Below are 20,492 nucleotides of genomic sequence, written 5' to 3'. Positions count from 1 at the left end.
AGACTAGGGCTGTGCAGAAATAATTCAATCCAATAATAAATCGACCGATCTAATGTCAACCGACCACTAAAAATTGGATATCCTATTATAATTGAATTGGATCGGATGATATTTTTGAAAATTCAATATTGGATCGGTTGGTTCTTGGATGACATGTAAATCAAATATATCAAACCAACCGATCCAATCCAACAATCATCTAATATTAAAATAGAAAATATATATTATAAATTATAATATTAAATATATTATATTTTAAAAACCAAAATAAAAAAAACACAAAAATAAAGCTGACCTATAAAAAATATATTATATTTTTATTCAAAAAAAAATATATATATTTTAATGCATATATAAAAAACATTAAAAAAAATATAATATATTCTCATCAGATATCTCTCTCTCTCGTATTCTCTCTTTGAAGCCGCCTGCCCTCTGCTCAGAGAGTGGACGACGACGGTGATTCGCCGCCCAACGATTTGAAGAAGACGGAGACGACGACATCTTCTCCCCTACTCGCTGACGAAGACGGCCATCTCCTCCCTAAGTCGCCGACGGCATCTTCAGCGACGGAAGTGACACAGCTCCCTAAGTCGACAACGGCCATCTTCTCCAACGACGGAAGTGACACAGCTCTTCCCTCCCCAACGACGACATAGCTCCTCCCTCGCAAACGACAGCAACTCAGGTCTTTTAAATTTTGTTTTTCAGATATTAAATTGTGTGCTGGAATGAACTTGCTAACATTTGACATCATACATTAAATTGGAATGAATTAGTGTCAAAGTTAAGTGTGAATTGAATCTAAGATTTGTTTTGTGGAATATATTTGTGTTTGTGTGAATTTCATGAATTGAATTGTTATGCTTTAGGTGGAACATCGTATATTCGAATAAGTGATATAGATCTCCCCTGCTATGAGATTAATTTATGAAAACTTTGATGGGACTGACTGAAGATGCATGTTTTCCCAATCTTAAGATTCAAAACTTCATTTTTTCCATCTCTTAACACGAGATTGTGTGAATTTTTTAAAGTTTGTTGCTAGAAAAGACATTAGTTTAGCTCATATCTTGGTCAATTGGGCTAGGAAGTGTGGTGCTTCCTGTGCTGGTTTGCTTGGAGACCAATTTCGTTACCAATTTCAATTTCAATTAACCCCTAAGCCAGAAGTTTATTCAGAAAAAAAAAACTGTAAGGAAGCATTAAATATATGACTATGACCTATGAATCTAGGCTTGAAATCTTCCAAACTCACCATTTAGTTCCATGTCTTTAGATATATATTATTGCCATTTGTAATAAGGAGATCATTTTGACATTATCTTCCAACATTATTCTAGATTGGTTAGTGATGATGCTCATGTGTCCATTCTTTTAACTTTTATTACAGTGTTGGAAGATGACCATCGTGTATGGTGTATCTCTTGCATGTACTAGTATTATTTCTTTGTTAGTACTCTTTTTTTTCTTTTTGCATTTATAGCTCTTGAGGTATTAATAACCATCTAACAAATGGTTCATGGATATTTGAATAATGTTGTATCACTTGGTTAGTTTGACCCTATCCATATGTGCCACACTCATTTTTTAGCAAATTACCCCTTCGAAAAAACATGACCCCACACCAGATCGATGAACCTCATCTGTCATGCTTAATTAATAGTTTTCTCTATTCTCTTCATTTTCATTGGACTCTTTTTTTCAGACTTTACTTTCTTTTTTTCTCTATCTATTCTCTTTAAGGAACCTAACACATCTATACCACCCTCTTTTTCGGTTGTTTCCTTGGCTCACTCAGTGCACTCTTTCTTTTCACTTTTGTTCTTCTATTTAATAAGTACATCACCCTTTTACTCATCTTTATCACTCATTCTTTTAATTATCTTTTTGCTTGACTATGATATAAATAAGAAACCTATCTCATTTATTGATAGAAAAGAAAAACGTTATTCTCTTTAATGAAGTTGTTTACTCTAAACTGTATCTTTTAAGGAAGTTGCTGTAACTTTGAGTTTCAACATAATTAGAAATGTTTGGTCCTATTCAAGTATGCAAACAAAATTGATCGTTTGTTTATGGGATTTTTATTGATGAGTGTAATTTCTTTGAATGTATTTTTTTTTTGTGATTTTTCTTTTTTACTTTACATAGTTGGTAATGCATATAAGTGAGTTACTATTTCAAAACTTGATAAAGCTATGACTCGTCATTGGTTGCAAAGAAAAAAAAATTTGTAGCAATTTTACTTCAATATATGGAGATGTTAAATAAGATGACACTTCTTTTCATACTCCAAATAATTATTATTTGTTGTAAGAGACAAATAAGTAGAAATATGTTTCTTGAAAGTTCTTTCCGTAGGCACCAATTACGTCAACTAAATCTTTTTAGAATGATACATGCTAGTGACTTAGTTTATATAGAAAATACTCGTGTGGATAGGAAAACATTTGGTATTTTGTGTCACCAACTTAGAACTATCGGGGTTTTGAAGGGAACAAAGAATATGGATGTTGAAGAAATGGTTGCTATATTTTTACATATTATATCTCATGACATTAAGAATAGAATTGTGAGACAAAAATTTGCACGTTCAGGTGAAATAGTAAGTAGACAATTTAATGTTGTTTTGAATGCTTTGATGCATCTTCACGGGCTATTATTAAAAAAGCCTGAACCAATTCTTGATGGTTCAACTGATGAGAGGTGGAAATGGTTCAAGAATTGTTTATATATGTACATTTTACTTTTTATAATTATTTATTATTGTTAATTTTTTTTTTATAAAATTATATGAAAAATAATAAATAAAAATTATTTTGAACATTTAAAAAAGAAAAAAAAAATTTAAATCATTAGTATTTTTTTTTTTAAAAATAATTATTATTGTAAAAAAAAAATTGTTACTGTTATAAAATAATATAAAGTAGATGAGAAGAAAGAAGAAGAAGATGAAGAGAGAAAGAGAAAGTGAATGAGAATTTCTAAGTTGTTTATTCCAATGGGGTGAACCCCTATTTATACAAATACAAGAGTGAGATATTAAGAAACTAAGAAAAAGAGGAATATTGATTACAATTAATGGTAATAAATAAAAGATTTGGACATCCACATAATTATTAATATTTATAACACTCCCCCTTGGATGTCCATAATAACTGCCTTATTAAAAATCTTACTGAGATCTTGATCAAAGGAAAAAGAGTATAGTGTAAACTAACTCCCCCTCATTTAGGCATTTGTGGAGATCTTCTAATCGACGAATTTCGATCTTGTCTGCCGTCTTCTCAAATGTTGATGTTGGTAATAACTTTGTGAATAAGTTTACAAGATTGACACTTGATTAAATATGTTGAACACCAATATGTATTTTCTTGAAGCGTATAAAGAAGAATTTCGTGAAATGTGTTCTAACTCTATCTCCTTCAATGTACCTCCTTTTAGTTGAACGATGCAAGCAGTATTATCCATAGAGAATTGCTTGGGTTGATACTTCTTTATTGAGTGCAATCCATATGTTTCCCGAATATGCTATGCCAATGATCTCACTCACACACATTCTCTACTTGCTTCATAAAATGCAAGTATGTTAACATGATTTATAGTTGCCTCGTTAAAAACCTTGCCAGAAAAATCCAGTGGGACAAAATCTGAGCTAGGGAAAAAGAGTACAATATATATTTCATATTCATAACTATTTGTAAGTTGCCTCGTTAAAAACCTTGCCAGGAAAACCCATTGGGACAAAACCTGAACTAAGAGAAAAAGAGTGCAACATGAATATGTCTCCCACTCATGCACATATGATCCATAATTCTTTTGGTGGTAATATATCTCATAAGATTATTGTTATCACTTTTAAAATATCACCATATACAATCTTTGATCATATATTTTCTATAACTCTTTCAGAGTATGTATGGACTTCTAAATTATAGATGAGGGGTTCGTGGAACATTAGTCTTTATCCAACTAATTGTATCATTCATGTGTGTACACAACTTTGTTCATACGAAAATTTAACATTTCAAGTAGATATGAACATAACACATTAATGATAATATGAATTTTCATTTGTGACAATGATGGTACTCCAAGACCATATATTTGTTCCATCTTGTTGTATGATCTTAATTTTCATATCAAATGATCATATATCTATAATTCTTGATACATATGAAGTACTTCAGGACTTCAATACTAATGAACAAACTTTATACATTAATATTTCTCGAAATACAAAAGAAATAAAAGTTTGTTCTTCAATTAATCAAAAACTCTTCAAGAGTCTATCACAACGTATAATTTACGTATTTATACTGCATAGACAACCATACGTATTTTTCAAACAATAATTTACTTACATGTCTTTATTTCATACAAAGATCTTTGTCATATAGTGCGCGCGACTTAGAATTTATATCACTTAAGACATGTATTAAATTCTTTTAGAATTTTTAGATAAGGCTTATTTCAAATTCTCACTATATTAGGAGCTCCAAATAAATAACCTTTTGTTGCAACATTTATGTGACGCTTATAAATCCTCATAAAATATATTACAGGCTATAATCAAATCATGATTATATTTTCTCAATATTTAAGCCTTACTTCAATCAATCTCATGTCTATGCAAACTTTGTACAACAATTCATTATGTACAAATACATATATGCAAATTTCTCATTAGAAATATTTATTTGCACACCCTACAGGTCTTACTTCACTTTATGTGAGTAAATTTGCCTGGATTGCGTCATAATATTTTGGCCAAAAATCAAAATGTATGTCGATGATTCTCGACAAATCTAATACCATGATCCTTGCTATCTCATGTTAATTTATTGCATATGCAAACATTCAATATTTATTGTCGACAAAAATTTCAATAAATGATAATTTCCTCCCATATTGACATAACTTATAGAGATCTCTTTAAATTACATATTTTTTCAAATATGTTTATCATTTATAGGTACCTATATAGAATCACTTCAGGGATTCAATTATGATCAAATGTGTTATGTCTAACTTCTCTTGGGAGTCTCTTCAAGTACCGTTTTCATCACGGTTATCATTTTAATACTTTATAACATTAAGGTATCTCCATGAGTACCTCTAGATTTAACAACTTCAGGGCAAATCAAATGAACATTTACTAATAATTTCTATATTGTTCATTTACGCTTCAGGCGTTTTCAACTCATTCTATCTCAACTTTGAGTAATATTGATTTGCAGTTGGTATATATCATTTTGAACTATATTGTTCTTATACTTTGTGCAAGGATCATTTTTTAAAAATTATCATCGATCCCAACTGCTTCTCTCCCCCTGATCGAGAGAATTTTAAGAAATTGTGATATCTAATAATATTAATATACCTGTAGGGATTTCAGTATATCACAATGAATCAATATTTGTTTAAACTCATATATATTACATGACATTGAACTTCAGGTTCAATAACTTCAGTTTCAAGTTCAATACTTATGAACTTAATTCATTTCTAAGAATGAGTCATACGTGTATAATTAGAAATACATAAATTTACACATTTTGTAAATGCATGATCATATAATCTTATCACATCGATAAGAAACTATACAATAAAAATCTAATAATGGCTCAAGATTGTTAAAGAAATATAATTTAAATATTTTCTATGTGCAAATATATGCACATTCTTCTTTTGAGCCTTATAAATTAACAATGAGAAGAATCTTCTAGTTCTTCAACAAAATTTAGTCAAATTCTTTGACAATTTATTGCATATGATTGATCATGTCAAAATAATTCAATTCATGAACTTCAGGTTCACTATAATTTGTATTTCAATGAAACTTTCAAAATGTAATGTAAATTCATTACAACATAATCATTACAAGTTTCATTTTTATATACACGAATAATATAATTATATTATTCTCCAAAACATATACACTCTTCAGGAGTCACTATTATGTTTATCAAACTTTATATTTCTTCAGAAATCACTATCATCAATTCAATGATGTGTATAATGTAAAATGTATATGACAACTTCATCATGTTGTTATAATGGTCAAATAGATATAACCATAATATATCATTCATGTTTCCTGGTATCTTTTTAACAAGTCGTCTAATTTATTAATAGACTATTCATCAGTCTAATTATCATGACTTGATATATTATATATTTAAATGTACAACCAGTACATATAATAAGTCATCTCTTATTACTTTCATAACTAGATAAAAGTTATACATCTAGGTACATACAAAGATATTTTACTACTCAAAGTAGCAATTGTATGTAAGACTTCTTCAGGAAGCTTTTCAAATAATCATTTTGTGATTCTTTATCACTTTGATTATATTGGATCACTAACAAATGTTAGTAAGTTATATATTCACTTTTGGGAATATGCAAACTGAATTATATAGTAACTATATATATACATATCATGTACTAACAATAGTTTGAAACTATTGATTTCAATAAATAATAAAATATGTATATATTAATTTGCTTTTGGCATTGCCAATATATGTGAAATCTATATTCTTTGAAATAGAATTTCATGTCTATTCATTCTCTTTAGGGAATGATATTTAAATATTCTAAATGTACAATAAGTTTGTACAATTCACATTCTATTAAATAATCAAGTATACTTTTATCTTGACTATAAGTGTGTCCGTACTACAGGTACGCGACCACTATTATTCAATTCCACACATGATATATAGATTTCATGCACTTTGATTGTGTGTGGTATCTCATCTTTTGGTTATTTCCAATTTCTTCTGGAAATATTTGAGTAGCAAACAATGCCATTGATTATTTAAAATCATTACATTCACTTCGGGGAATGACGTTGAACAAGTAGAACATTATTATAAATTTCTTAAAAATTTATTACTTGTTCATATATAAAAAGAAATTACTCAGCAATTTCTTTAACAATATTTCAAAGAATATATGAATACAATTTTTGCATAATCTCCAAGATGTATGCAAAATTTGATCTTTAATATATGTCACATGCAATAATTTTCAACATTGCAAGCAATAACAGTGTATAATAACATGACTAATACAAACAATCTTTAAAAGTAGTTGACTTCAATTCGTATCATTCTCTGCAGGGAATGATGAACAATAAATACATGTCTCATGTATTTAAATAACATTAGTCATGCTCACTGTTATTCTTATACTTTGATGTTTCAATGCAATTTTCTTAATATTCTTTTTAGGTATTCAAAACCCACTATAAAATTGCATCAATAATAATCATTTTTAATGATTCTTTAGTTGTATTCACATAAATACAATCATTTTTTTTTTTACAAATATAAAACATTTACTTCTGGAAATGTTTGTCAAAATCTATATCGATATTAAATTACTTTTCATTGTCCTCAAAGAATACAAGAACATATATATAAATATGTATTCATCTCTTTCATTATATATCCATCAACTATATAATGGATATTACGTTTGCATAATCTTCAGGATATATGCAAGATTTTATTGAGGACGCATAATCATCAGGATATATGCAATATTTTATCGAGGATGCATAATCTTCAGGATATATGCAATATTTTATCGATGATGCATAATCTTTAAGATATATGCAATATTTTATCGAGAATACATAATCTTCAGGATATATGTATAATTTATATAGATTTTCTTTATCATATCATAGGCAAACATATATTGTAAATATTATGAATGATAAAAACATAATATGTATATATATGAATCAATAATAAATATATAAAAACATATACATATATATATAATATATAGATATATATAGGTAAAAAGAAAAAAGAAAACCAAAGGATTCTTGAAATTGTTTTAGTCAGATAAGTATATATATAAATATATATTTAGTGTATCGTGACTTTGAAACAATTCAAGAATTTTAACAAAATACTTACATTGGGTCTTAGGCAGAGACTCATGCTTGAAGCTTGGGCAGAGATTCGTGCTGATAACGTGTTATAAAATAATATAAAATAATATAAAGTAGATGAGAAGAAAGAAGAAGATGAAGAGAGAAAGAGAAAGTGAATGAGAATTTCTAAGTTGTTTATTCCAATAGGGTGAACCCCTATTTATACAAATACAAGAGTGAGATATTAAGAAACTAAGAAAAAGGGAAACTAAGAAAAAGAGGAATATTGATTACAATTAATGGTAATAAATAAAAAATTTGGACATCCACATAATTATTAATATTTATAACAGTTATATTCTATTGTCAACCAAACAAAATAATCTTCATAACATAATTGCACGTACCCAAACACATTAATGTTGCTTTACTAGGTTTATAATTTCCTTCATCACTCTCCAGCAATGTTGAAACCAGCATACCAAACGGCCCCGGAATGCTCAAGACCTAAATCAAAATCCCTAAACAATGGGTCGGTGAAATCTCTTCTCTTCGATCCCGTTGATCTAACAAAGGTTAGGGCTCTTTCTTTCTCTCTCTATTTCTCGTTTATTGAGTTCGTTATCTTCAATTTCGGATTTTCTCCTTTTAGAATTTCTGGGCGAAAGTTCTATGTTTTCACTACAATAGTTTTGGAATTAGAGAAATTTATGTTTTCTCGGTTTATGTTAATTAGACTCAAGCCTAGCATAAATTAAAAGTCTGGGTTCTTTGTGTTTAGAGGTTCTGCTGTTACTTGTTTTGATTTTGTTGTTAGAAAGGGAAAGAAAAGAAAAAACACATTTAGGATTTTGAGGGAAAAGCTCAAAATTCTGAAGCTGTTTCCCTGGCATTGACACCTAAAATAGGGGCTTAGTGTAATATTTCTGATCTGTATATAGCTTGGTTTGAAAATACTGTAGCTTTTGTGGTTTCGTATATACATCAGTGCTTCTTTCCAAGTAAGTATATTTATTTGAAGCTGAAGTTTTGAATCTTGCTTAGTTTGGGGGTCTGGATTTAGTGTGTATTGTTAGGACTCAGTTTCAGTATTTGGGTGGTCATTTGTTTTCAATTTTTGTTTAACTGGATTGGCTTTTGAGGTTCTGACAATTCCTTTTTGACTTCTTCATAAAATGGAGGTACTTTAATTATCATTATTATTATCAATTTTTTTTTTGAAACAAATAAGAAGAATTTATTCTATCAACCACCAACCCATACAAACCAGCTACCTAAGTAGCAAAAACAAAATAAAAAAGAGTTAATCAAAGTGATTACATAAGCCTCTCGCCTTCCAAGCTTAGGAAACAAAGCACCTTTCAATCTAGCTTTAATAGCCAATTTAACATTAGCACTAATGACCTTCACAACACTACAAGTGAGATAAAAAAAATACATCTATTTCGATTACACCACACAAAATAGATAGTTGCAGCTAATTGTAGCATTAAAAAGCTGCTCAACTAGACAATTTCGAAGCAAGGCACACCAATCAATCCAAGCTTCAAAAGAGGCAGGCCAAGAGAAACGACCAAACCAACTTTGAATCTCGATAATCACCTTTCTTGTAAAACTGCAACCAAAAAAGAGGTGTTGATGGGTTTCAATCTTTGCCTCACACACAGGGCAGCAAAGAGACAGAATCATTAAAACTTTGCTGAGATGATCTCTTGTTAAGAGATGATTGTTAACGACTTGCCAAGCAATAAAACGATACTTTGGGATACAAAGCCTATTCCACACAACCTTAGTATAGCAAACTTTAACAGCAGTAATGAGAGAAAGGTAAAAAGTTTTTACCTTAAAATTTCCTTTCCTTCCAGCAGCTACCAAATCCTGAAAATCAATAGTATTTCTAAGCTTGAGAAGCTTCTTGAAATACCAACTATAATCCTACTTAGCGATGAATCTCCAAAAGTTCTGCCCCTTTAAGTAAATGGTATTGATCCACTTTACCCAAAGGCATCTTGTTTAGAGGAGATAGCCCAAAGGCAATCATTATCATTATTTTTTTTTTTGCAATAATTGGTCTGGTTTTTCAAACATGGTAGCCAACTCATTGTATAATGATGTTATGAGCTTTTTTTTTCTTTACGTAAAATATATTTCTGAGCATTTCATTTACCAAAGTGGGAATTTCAGATTTATTTTAATGTTGGAAGTTTGTGAAATGTTGGTAGTTGTTTTACAGTGATATCTAGTCTTTGACAGTGCTAGAATTAGTTTTTTATTTTTTTTTATTTTTATTTTTTTATTTTTTTATTTTTTTTATTTTAAGAAATAGCAATTAATCTTTTTTTTTTTCTTACAATTGGGTCGGTTTATAAAGGGAAATTTCACTATTTGATCTTAATAAAACACCTCATATCAAAATTTATACCTTCTACTAATTTGTACAAAACAATTCCACTATTACTCATTTCTACCCAAAATACCCCTCAAATTTAATTTTCCTATTCTCTCTCTCTTTCCGTCTTTCCCTCTCTTTCCCTCTCTCTCTCTATCGTTCCCCCTCTCTCTTTGTCGTTCCCTCTTCGACGACGACCCAACGACCACCCGTCGCACCACCACGACCACGACCCCACTCCAGCCATCCACCCACGACCCCGACCCATCCCTCTTTTTCTCTTTCTCTCTCTCTCTTGGTGGGTAGCGAAATCGACCCGTGCCTGTCGAAACCACCACGAACCACCACCAACTACCACGAACCGTCGCCGCCACCACTACCCGTGGTCGTCGACACCGAACAGAGGCCATCACCACCACCACGAGCAGGACCCGTTGCCACCACCACGAATTGCATTCAAAGGTAAGGTTTTTTTTTTGAAAAAAAATATATTTTTCATAGTTTTGGATGCCAATTATTGCATGTTGTTGAGATTAGGGGATTTTTTTTTATAGATTTTGTGCTCTTTAGGTTGTAGATGTTGGTGTTTCAATGGTATCTGTGATTGTTACAGAGTTATCGATGACATGTCGATAGAATATCGATAGGATGTCGATAGAATTGGTGTTTGTTTACATTGCATTGCAATTATTGTATGTCGTTAGGATGTCGATAGCATATCGATAGGATGTCGATAGAATTTGTGTCTGTTTGCATTGTATTGCTGTTATTGTATGTCGATAGAATATCGTGTGTATGTCGATAGGATGTCGATTGAGGGTTTAGCTTATTTTTTTCCCTTAATTGTCGACAGCTTGTCGACAGTATGTCGATGTGTTGTCGACAAGATTAGGATGTTGCTTTTAAGTGTATTATCGAGTGCATATCGTCAGGATGTCGATATTATGTCGACATGTTGTGAAATTGTTGTCCTCTTGAAATTGTCAATATGTTGTCGACATGTTTTAATTTATATTGATTTGTTATTTATTTTTTGGCAGTAATATTGATTTGTTATTTATTTTTTCAGATGGCTCCTAGACTCATAATTCTAAAAGTTGCCAAAACGGCTTTCCTTCGTCGTGTTATTCAAGTTGTACTCCTCAAACCGAGACTTGATTTTCGCAAAAGTTCCAGTGCCTCTGTATGTCACGCGGCCAGTAAAATGCTCCGATGCTGGAAGAATTATGAGTTTGGGAGCCATCTGAAAAACTAAAAACTAAAAAAATGTTAATGTCAAAAAATTTAAAAAAAATGGTCGACAAAATATCGACATCCTGTCGATATTCTGTCGACATTATCAAACAGTAAGCAAGAACATAATTTGTTCGACAGCATATCGACATACCATCGATATGCTGTCGACATTCCAATAAAATCAACCCAACACAACATCACACAATATTATCGACATTGTGTCGACATTGTGTCGACATGGAGTCGATATATCACATAGAAATTAACAGCATAAAGTGTCGATAACATATCGACATACAATCGACATGTTGTCGACAATAAATTAAAACAATAAATTTACATTGTGTCGACAACATATCGACATACAATCGACATATGGTCGACAAAATGAATTTAAACACTAAATCCAGTTCAAAAAAATTTCACTCAACATCTGTCGACATTCTATCGACACACTATCGACATCCTATCGATACACTTTAACACACAGAAATTTCTAAAGGTCATTTTGTCGATATCCTATCGATATCTCATCGATAACATTGTTTTTTGGTCGTGGATCGTCGTGGATCAATGTGGAACTGTGTGGGTCGTCGTGGGTGGTTTGGTCGCGTCGTGGGGGTGAGTCGTCGTCCTCAGTTGCGTCTGTGGGTTTAGTCGTGGGGTGGGTTTAGTCGTCGTCGTGGGGTCGCGTCTGTGGGTGGGTCGTCGTCGTCGACGTCTGGGTTTAGTCGTGGGGGTGGGTCGGTTGAGATATTAGTGTGGTGTGGGGGGTGGGTCGGTTGACAGAGAGGAAGAAGAGAGAAGGACGAAGAGAGAGAGTGAGAAGAGTAAGAGTTAAGGAGGAAAAATTAAAATAAAAGGGTATTTTGGGTAGTTTTGGAAAATAATGGAATTAATTTGTATAAATTAGTGGAGGGTATAAATTTTGAAATGGGGTATTTTATTAGGGTCAATTAATGAAATTTCCCTTTATAAATGGGTCGGGTTTGACTCGTCCCGGTTTAAGAACCCTGACGGGTCGAACTGGTCAAAACACTAACGGAGCGGGACTGACCAGCCCTATTTGCTATCCCTACAGCTAATAGGGTTGAAACTTTGTCTTGAGTTTTCTCAAGTGATTCTTTCTCTTTTTCAATTATTTATTTAGTTATTTATTTATTTATTTTTGTATAAAGGGGTATGATTTACCTATTATCCAATTCTCTTTTCTTTTTCCTTCTTTTTAATAATAGCTAGGTTTTATAGTGTTTAGTTCTAAGATTTAGAAATTGTGTGTATTATTACCATTTGAAACGTTACAATATGAATATATGTGTTAATAATGAATCATACCAGATTTTGTTCTAATAATCTGAATAGAAAGATTTGGTGTAAGGACCAGGGCCAAAGAAAGTTTCATAATTTTCTGATTTTGGTTCAATAAAAAAAAATTTCTGTTTCTTTCATGTGAATCCCATTTGTTTGTATTTGTTCCTTCATATTTTTTGTTTCATTACTGTACTGTGTTTAAGTTTGGGATGATTCTATATCTTGGTGTTGATGAAGTGTTTGGTAACATTGTGAAACTTCTCTCCAAATAAAATCTAATTTATGGTTTTTCTAGGCAATTTGAATTGTAATTATTTTCAGTTTGCAGGATTTGGAACAAAGAAAATTATATCTATTTCTATTTTTTTTTAAATTTTGTTATTGTCAATCAATATACTCCTTTTGTTTCTATTTTTTGAAATTATATTTTTATGTTCTTAGTTGTAATTGTGTGAAATCAGTGTTCATAGTGCTAGGATTTCCAAAGGCCTAATTGGATTTAAATCGGCTTTGGTTTGTGTCTCCTTCAAACTAGAAGTTTAATTTATGAGGCACAATTTGCAGTGGCTGCTATTTGTTGGAGATCAAATTATCCAAACTGGACTTTGATGTCTTTGTTTGCTTGTTTTCTCTTTCTAGATATGTTCATTTTCTGAGTTATTACATGACTTGTGTTAGTTGTTGGTTTTAATCTTTTGATGAGGTTTTGGTCTCAAATTTTATTTATCACTTGGAAATGTTTAATACTGCAGTCGTTATTGTTTTAATTCAATCTGGATGAAAGTTTTGTCTTATTAAATATACAAAGATAATGAGTATCGTTTTGGTACACAATTTGTGCTAGGCTTCTGCTAACTTTTTTTTCCCTCTCTCCACAGGGGTTAAGCAGTTTTTGGAGTGGTAAAGTGACAAGCATTTGATCGGAATTTGGTGCTGGTACTCATAAGAAGAAATATCAGATAAGTATTTGTAGTGTGTCACAATGTCGGTGACAGCAGGTGTTAGTGATACTGTGATTGCTGTCAGGGATAAGCTTAGAGGTAAAATCGGTCAAACTAAAGTTAAGAGGTATTGGCCTGGTAAAGCTCCTGAGTGGGCAGATGACGCCGAAGAAGAGGGAGATATTAGAATGTCCAAGGCAGCTGCCTTGGAGAAAGCTTTTCCAACACAAGAATATTCTGAAACTGTGAGGAAAGATGATCCCAGGCTGCGTCGTTTGGCTGAAAGTAGGATAGATAATCGCGAGGAAGTGAGAGCTGACCATAGGCGTATTCGGCAAGCAGAGATTGTTTCTACAATTGAAGAGGAAGCCAAAAGACAGGAAGGTTTGGATGCAGAGGAAGATGATGCAGATGCTTTAGAGGAAAGAAGGCGGAGGATTAAGGAGAGACTGCGTCAAAGGGAGCAAGAAGAAGCTCCACTTCTCCAATCAGAAGATGAGGAAGAAGTAGAGGAAGAGGAGGAAGAAGAGTCCGAGTATGAGACTGATTCAGATGACGAGCCCACTGGTATAGCAATGCTTAAACCTGTCTTTGTGCCCAAGTCAGAGAGGGATACTGTTGCAGAGCGTGAGCGTCTTGAGGCTGAAGAGCTGGCTGTTGAAGAGCTTAAGAAAAAGAAATTGGAGGAGAGGAAAAGAGAGACGAAAAAGATTGTGGTTGAGGAAATCAGGAAGGATGAAGAAATCCAGAAGAGTTTAGAACAGGAGGCAAATATTGCGGATATTGATACTGATGATGAAATTAACGAGGCTGAAGAGTATGAAGCTTGGAAGGTTAGGGAAATAGCCAGGATCAAGAGGGATAGGGAAGAGCGCGAAGCAATGTTAAGGGAGAAGGAAGAAATTGAGAGGGTGAGAAACATGACGGAGGAAGAAAGAAGAGAGTGGGAGAGGAAGAATCCCAAAGCTCCTCCCAAGTCAAAGCAAAAGTGGAGATTTATGCAGAAATATTTCCACAAGGGAGCTTTCTTTCAATCAGAGTCTGATGATCATACTGCTACTGCTGGACCAGATGGTATCTACACTCGTGATTACTCTGCTCCAACTGGAGAAGATAAGATGGACAAGACTATATTGCCTAAAGTCATGCAGGTCAAGCATTTCGGTCGTAGTGGAAGGACAAAATGGACACATCTTGTCAATGAGGATACTACTGACTGGAACAACCCGTAAGTTCTCGAGTCTCTCAGGATTGATAATTTCTTCTCTTTCCTTTTTCTTATTAAAATTATTTAGAAACTACAAGTTATAAGGTTCTTGTTCTTCTTTGAATGTGTCATTACATGCATTGGAATTTGGCTTTCTTTCTTTCCTTCCTTTCTCTCTTTGATGAAAGGAGGACTAGGAGGAAACCAAACCGAAGTCTCATTCTAATTTTCATCTCTTAGATTCTTTTGTTGTTTTTCCCTTGATTTTGTTTAAGATTTTCTTGCATACTTTTTGTTTCTTGTTCGCACTTGCAAGTGTGTTATTATATCCTTTGCTGGGCAAAATTCAGACATGCACTGTTCACCAGCAAATCCAATGTGCTTCATGCTTACATTATATACTCAAGGAATGAAAGTAAATGATTTGAACAACATAAAATAGAATGTCTTATAGAATTATTGTATGTTAGCACACTCATGTAACTTAGCTTGTTTATCCTTAAATATAATTACACTTGAAGATTATGTCATTTGCATACATACACTTTTCTAGGTACTAATATGGATTGGTACTACTGTCAACCATTGCATTTGTCTTGTCAGTTAACTAGGAGATATTAAGTTGTTTTGTTGGAGAAGTGATCAAATAAAAATCATTCTAAATGTTTTGTAAATTTTTTTTCTCTCTTCAATGAATCTTCTTGTAGTCGATTGCATGACATATCTTTTGCTTTTTCTTCATTTTGACTCAAATCTATGAAAGCTTAGTGTTCTTTTAGGGATCACAAAATCGACCCTTAATCTGAGTTTGTGAATATTCTGCAGATGGACATACAACGATCCTCTTCGAGCAAAGTACAACGCGAAAATGGCCGGAATGAACGCACCAATAGCTAAACCTAAAGGAAGCAAGAAATTGAAAGACTGGGAAACTCGTTGAAATATATGCAAATGACACCTTAGACAGTTTTGTATTTTATTTTTACCTTTAATATTTAGTTATGTTAGTTAAGCTCATATTGTAACATATAGCAAAGTTTATTATTGTAATTTTCATTGAAGGGGTTCGAACTTCCAAATTTGCTTTTTTTTTTTAATATCTTGAATTGAAAAGCAGAGCTAAATGTACATATGGCTTTGAATTCTGTCTTAGTTGGTGTCAAATTCCTTTATGTTATATCGGATGGTTGTGGGTGGAAAAGAATTGCCCAACCAAATCTCATTTGGGAGGAAAATGCAAATTGGCTAACCAAAATAAACCATTTGAAAGTGATTTTTTTTTACCAACTTTTCACAAAATAGTACTCCAATTCAGTTATGTCATTTGACTAGTACTAAAAACATCATAATCCATTACAAAAGAAAAGTTTAAGTTTTGTGCATTATTATTTTATGCACGTAACTAACAATAAATAGTGTAAGGAGACCTATGTTTACACCGGAATAAGTTGAGGAATATTTATTTTTTGTATTCATTAATAAAAAATTACTCTCATATTATATTTCATTGAAATGTATTCACTTTTTTGAGTGTGTTATTTAATATATCCTCACCCTTTACTTTAGTGTAGTATATAATTTACATTAACCTAAGAGTATAATGGACAAATTATCTATAAAAGTGTGTATATTTTAAAATATGTAAAAATGAAGGTAAAAATTAAAATAAATAAAATAAAATGTGTATATAATTTTCTCAAATTTATAAGTACACTCCATTTTATTTACATATATATTATTTTTATAAATACACCATTTTTTATTACTAAATTGGGTTTCTGTTAAAAGAAAATACACCTTATATAATAAGTGTAAATCTTTCTCTCTTTTTTTCCTTTTTTTATTTTCAGTTCTGACTTTTTTTTTTCTTCTTTTGTATTCTTTCTTTTTTTTTTTTGAATAATTATTACTTTTGGAGATGAAAATATGCATACTTGCATATACTTCACGAGATTTTTTTAAATTATTATTATTAACAATCAATTAATATCTTTATATACATAACATATTGTATGAAAAATAAGGACTATGTTCTTCAAAAAAAAAAAAAAAAAACAGATGAGGATTGAATAGTATGACCAAACAATGGAGTAAATGAATGAAAAGCATAACCAAATAATGGAGTAAATAAATGAAATCTCATACATATATATATATATACTAGCAAAAAGCTACGTGCAAGGCACGTATACTAAATTTTATGTTAATTTTTTTCTATGTTATTTGAAAGTTATACAATTAAAAATTAAAGAAAAAATATTATTAGTTATTAGGTGAGATTATTATTATGTGTATAGGAAGAAATCACAAATTAATTAATCTTATAATCTTAACTTTAATCAAATAGGGTTCTAGATATATGAACAATAAATAATCACGTAAAAATAAAAAATAATTATTTGAATAAAGAATTCAATATACACAGTTATATATATGAATCCCATTATTCAAAAATAATTATTCAATATATGAACAATAATTTGTCATGCTATATGTTTCCTAATAAAGAAATTCACCTCCTCATAGTCAAAAATAAATAATACATGTAATACAAATCTTTTTAATGGAGTACCTAAAAGAAACAAAACTTCAGTTACCATAATCGGAAAAGGTTTAAGTGAACTAAATAATAACTAAGGAAGATCTAAATTACAAAATAAAAATAACATGCCTATATGAGTATGATTTTTTTGCTATATGAGCATGATTGATCTAAGAGAAAATAGATAAACATATAAACATATAAATATACTTAATATTAATTTTGACAAAGAAACAATTCAATTATAAACAATTCTAAATATCAGATTGACAATTTTAACACACTAATTACTCAATAAATAACCATAATGTATACATCATGATAATTTTATTTTATTTGATATCAAATGATAGAGATTATTGAGGTTTTCAACCATGGAAAATACACTATGATCAAAAAGTAATGTTCATTAATTGTATATTTCAAAGAAACCCTAATTTTCATGAATGTCCCTAATAAGATATAAACAATAAAGTTGTAAATTAAAAAAAAAAGTAGAAAAATTTCAGTTAATATAAGAAATAGAACAAATTGAAGATTTATATAATACTTTAATTTGAACTCTTAGAGGCCATTAGCGAAGGGGCAAAACTCGTTAGATCCCCTAGTAGGACACTACCTTAATGGTCTGAACACAAAAATTGTAGAAATTAGCATCATCAACAAAAGGAAAATTAAAGGGAAAAGACTTAATAATTACGTGACAAATAATTATTAATTGAATTAAAAAATTAAGATTATAAGATTAATTCAAATTATTGTTTATATATTGATTCTAGAATGAGTAAAATTAAGATTATAAGATTAATTGAATTAAACTTTTTGATATTAACAAAATTGTTGCTTTAATTTTTCATCACGCTGGAAACATATTGTTTTAGCTCTATTAGACAACCATATTTTTTTTTTTTTTTTTTTATAATTGAAAGATGTGATGTTTGAGTAATTACATGTATCGTGTAATTGAAGATTTGATGTTGAGTCATTTTTTTGTTTTTATTTAATGATGTTTTTTTTTTGATTTAATGAGATTTATTTTATTATATATAAATAAAAAGTGACCCATGAATTTCTCATAAACTATTTTATTTTTAATAATAACCCATTTTATTTTTAATATAAATAAGAAGTCACCCATGAATTTCTCATAAACCAAGAATTCGGTTATATAGGCACACTTTATATAGAATAGATATATATATATATCATAGATTCATATGAAAAGAAATACAAAGAATTTAGAGACTTTACAATTTAAGGAAATAATTAAAAATATAATTTTTTTATGCTTACATCAAATGTTCTCCATTGATGAAATCTCAATTGTTTTCTTTCATTAGTGATTTCTTTGTTTAGGACTTGAAGGAAGGAGATACTTAATTTTAATTTTAGGGTGTCTATATATTTGGTACCTTGTATTTTTAATAAAGTTTATTTGGTACTCTGTATTTTAAAATCATACATATTTAGTACCCTAAATTCAAATTTTTTTGATAAAATTTAATCAATACTATCAATAGTTCAAAATTTTATGAATTCTGAATTCAAATTTATTTATTTGATTACATATAACTGAGAACTGTTTGGTTCAATTAATAAAACTGTATTAATTAAATTTTATTTTAGAGTACTAAATATGTACAATTTAAAAATATGAGGTACCGATTGAGTATTATTGAAAACATAAGGTACTAAATATGTTTTTCATAAAAATACAAGGTACTAAATGAGTATATTCCCTTAATTTTATAAGCAAATGGAATGGAATTATTAAAATTGAAAGTTAAAATAAACTAATCATTTTTTTTGGCTGAAATCCTTAATTATTTTAAATATGCAAATGATAGAAAGCTAAAACATGGATGAACTCATATATTATGCATGGTCAAATATATACAAGATTATATAAGAAAAATTTTCTCTCTAAAACAGAAAATGGAAAAAGTTATTAAGATATAATAAATTAAAAATTATAACAATAAATGTTGCTGCCCAGGATCGAACTGGGGACCTTTAGTGTGTAAGACTAACGTGATAACCACTACACCACAGCAACTTCTTGTTTGACTTTACATTCATTAAATTAACAATCGTTTTAATAATTATCAATATTAAACCAAAATGACTTTTAAAAATGTCATTTTTCTTAAACTTCTTCTTCTTTATTCAAGGGAACACTCCATAATAGAACAAAGAAATTTTTTTAAAATAAAAAAATTAAGCAATATAAGATCATGATCATTATGCACATGTTTGTATTCCATAGGTAAACACCTAACCTCCCACTTGTTCTTTTTCTTTTTTCTTTATTTGTAGTCAAATTCTTATTGCCAACAACTCCTGGGCATTCAAATATAATTGTATATAAAATTGTTGGTAATAAGAACCTTTTTGAGATATATTTTTAGAATTTTCTTTTATAAAAATTTTCTTGGTAAGATATGTCTTCATTTATGTGCCTTGTGCTTGTAGTAGTTGTAAGAAGACCCGTGAAGAGTACTTTAACATAATATTATACCATATTTATATAAAATATAATAATAAACACTTTTATATATTTAATACAAAATCATAAAAATAATTATGCATCATTTACTTTAAATACTAGATATGTTTTAGAAAGCAAATTTTGTTGTATATAAACACTCACTAATTCTTATTAGACAGTTGGAAAGTTTAGCTAGACACTTCTAAAATTGGTCAGATTTCTGGCCCCATCTATTTTTCTTTTTCTTTTATTTTATTTAATCAGCTTTATTCAGTTTATTTATTTATTTATTATCTGGAATTGTTGAGAAGTGTTGATAGGATTGAAGAGAACACCATTAATAAAATAAATTCAGTGCATCCAAATCCAAAACATTAATACTTATAACTAATATTGAATTTCAATCATATATATAAATATATATATATATCTCCCACTCATGTCCACTTACCATACACATATACAATTCATATAT

The 20,492-nt window shown here is 30.2% G+C and overlaps 1 protein-coding gene and 1 non-coding gene across 3 annotated transcripts; one reads left to right on the top strand and one right to left on the bottom strand.

Annotated features, from left to right (window-relative positions):
* The first annotated feature begins 352 nt into the window (after positions 1-352).
* Positions 353-16,164, top strand: LOC115709076 (uncharacterized). Of its 2 annotated transcripts, XM_061111184.1 has the most exons (4): positions 385-688; positions 8,366-8,478; positions 13,718-15,008; positions 15,813-16,164. In XM_061111184.1, the coding sequence occupies exons 3-4, from the start codon at positions 13,822-13,824 to the stop codon at positions 15,925-15,927; spliced, it is 1,302 nt and encodes a 433-aa protein (XP_060967167.1). In that variant the 5' UTR covers positions 385-688; positions 8,366-8,478; positions 13,718-13,821; the 3' UTR covers positions 15,928-16,164. The 2 variants fall into 2 exon arrangements, with proteins under 2 accessions (XP_030492971.1, XP_060967167.1); XM_030637111.2 differs by lacking the exon at positions 8,366-8,478 and having other exon boundaries at positions 353-688.
* Positions 16,165-19,512: 3,348 nt separating this feature from the next.
* Positions 19,513-19,585, bottom strand: TRNAV-UAC (transfer RNA valine (anticodon UAC)). Its single transcript has one exon. It is a non-coding gene; the product is annotated as a tRNA-Val (tRNA).
* Between the last annotated feature and the right edge of the window lie 907 nt (positions 19,586-20,492).

The sequence above is a fragment of the Cannabis sativa genome, chromosome 3, assembly GCF_029168945.1.
Source record: "Cannabis sativa cultivar Pink pepper isolate KNU-18-1 chromosome 3, ASM2916894v1, whole genome shotgun sequence".
Taxonomy (NCBI): Eukaryota; Viridiplantae; Streptophyta; class Magnoliopsida; order Rosales; family Cannabaceae; genus Cannabis; species Cannabis sativa.
Note: the sequence above shows the minus strand (reverse complement) of the source record. Positions and strands in the feature narration are given on the sequence as shown.

Excerpts from the sequence above, each read along its gene's own strand:
- LOC115709076 (XM_030637111.2), top strand. The coding sequence starts at position 13,822 with ATGTCGGTGACAGCAGGTGTTAGTGATACTGTGATTGCTGTCAGGGAT. Across the intron at positions 15,009-15,812 it reads ACTACTGACTGGAACAACCC|ATGGACATACAACGATCCTC; the intron begins GTAAGTTCTCGA and ends AATATTCTGCAG.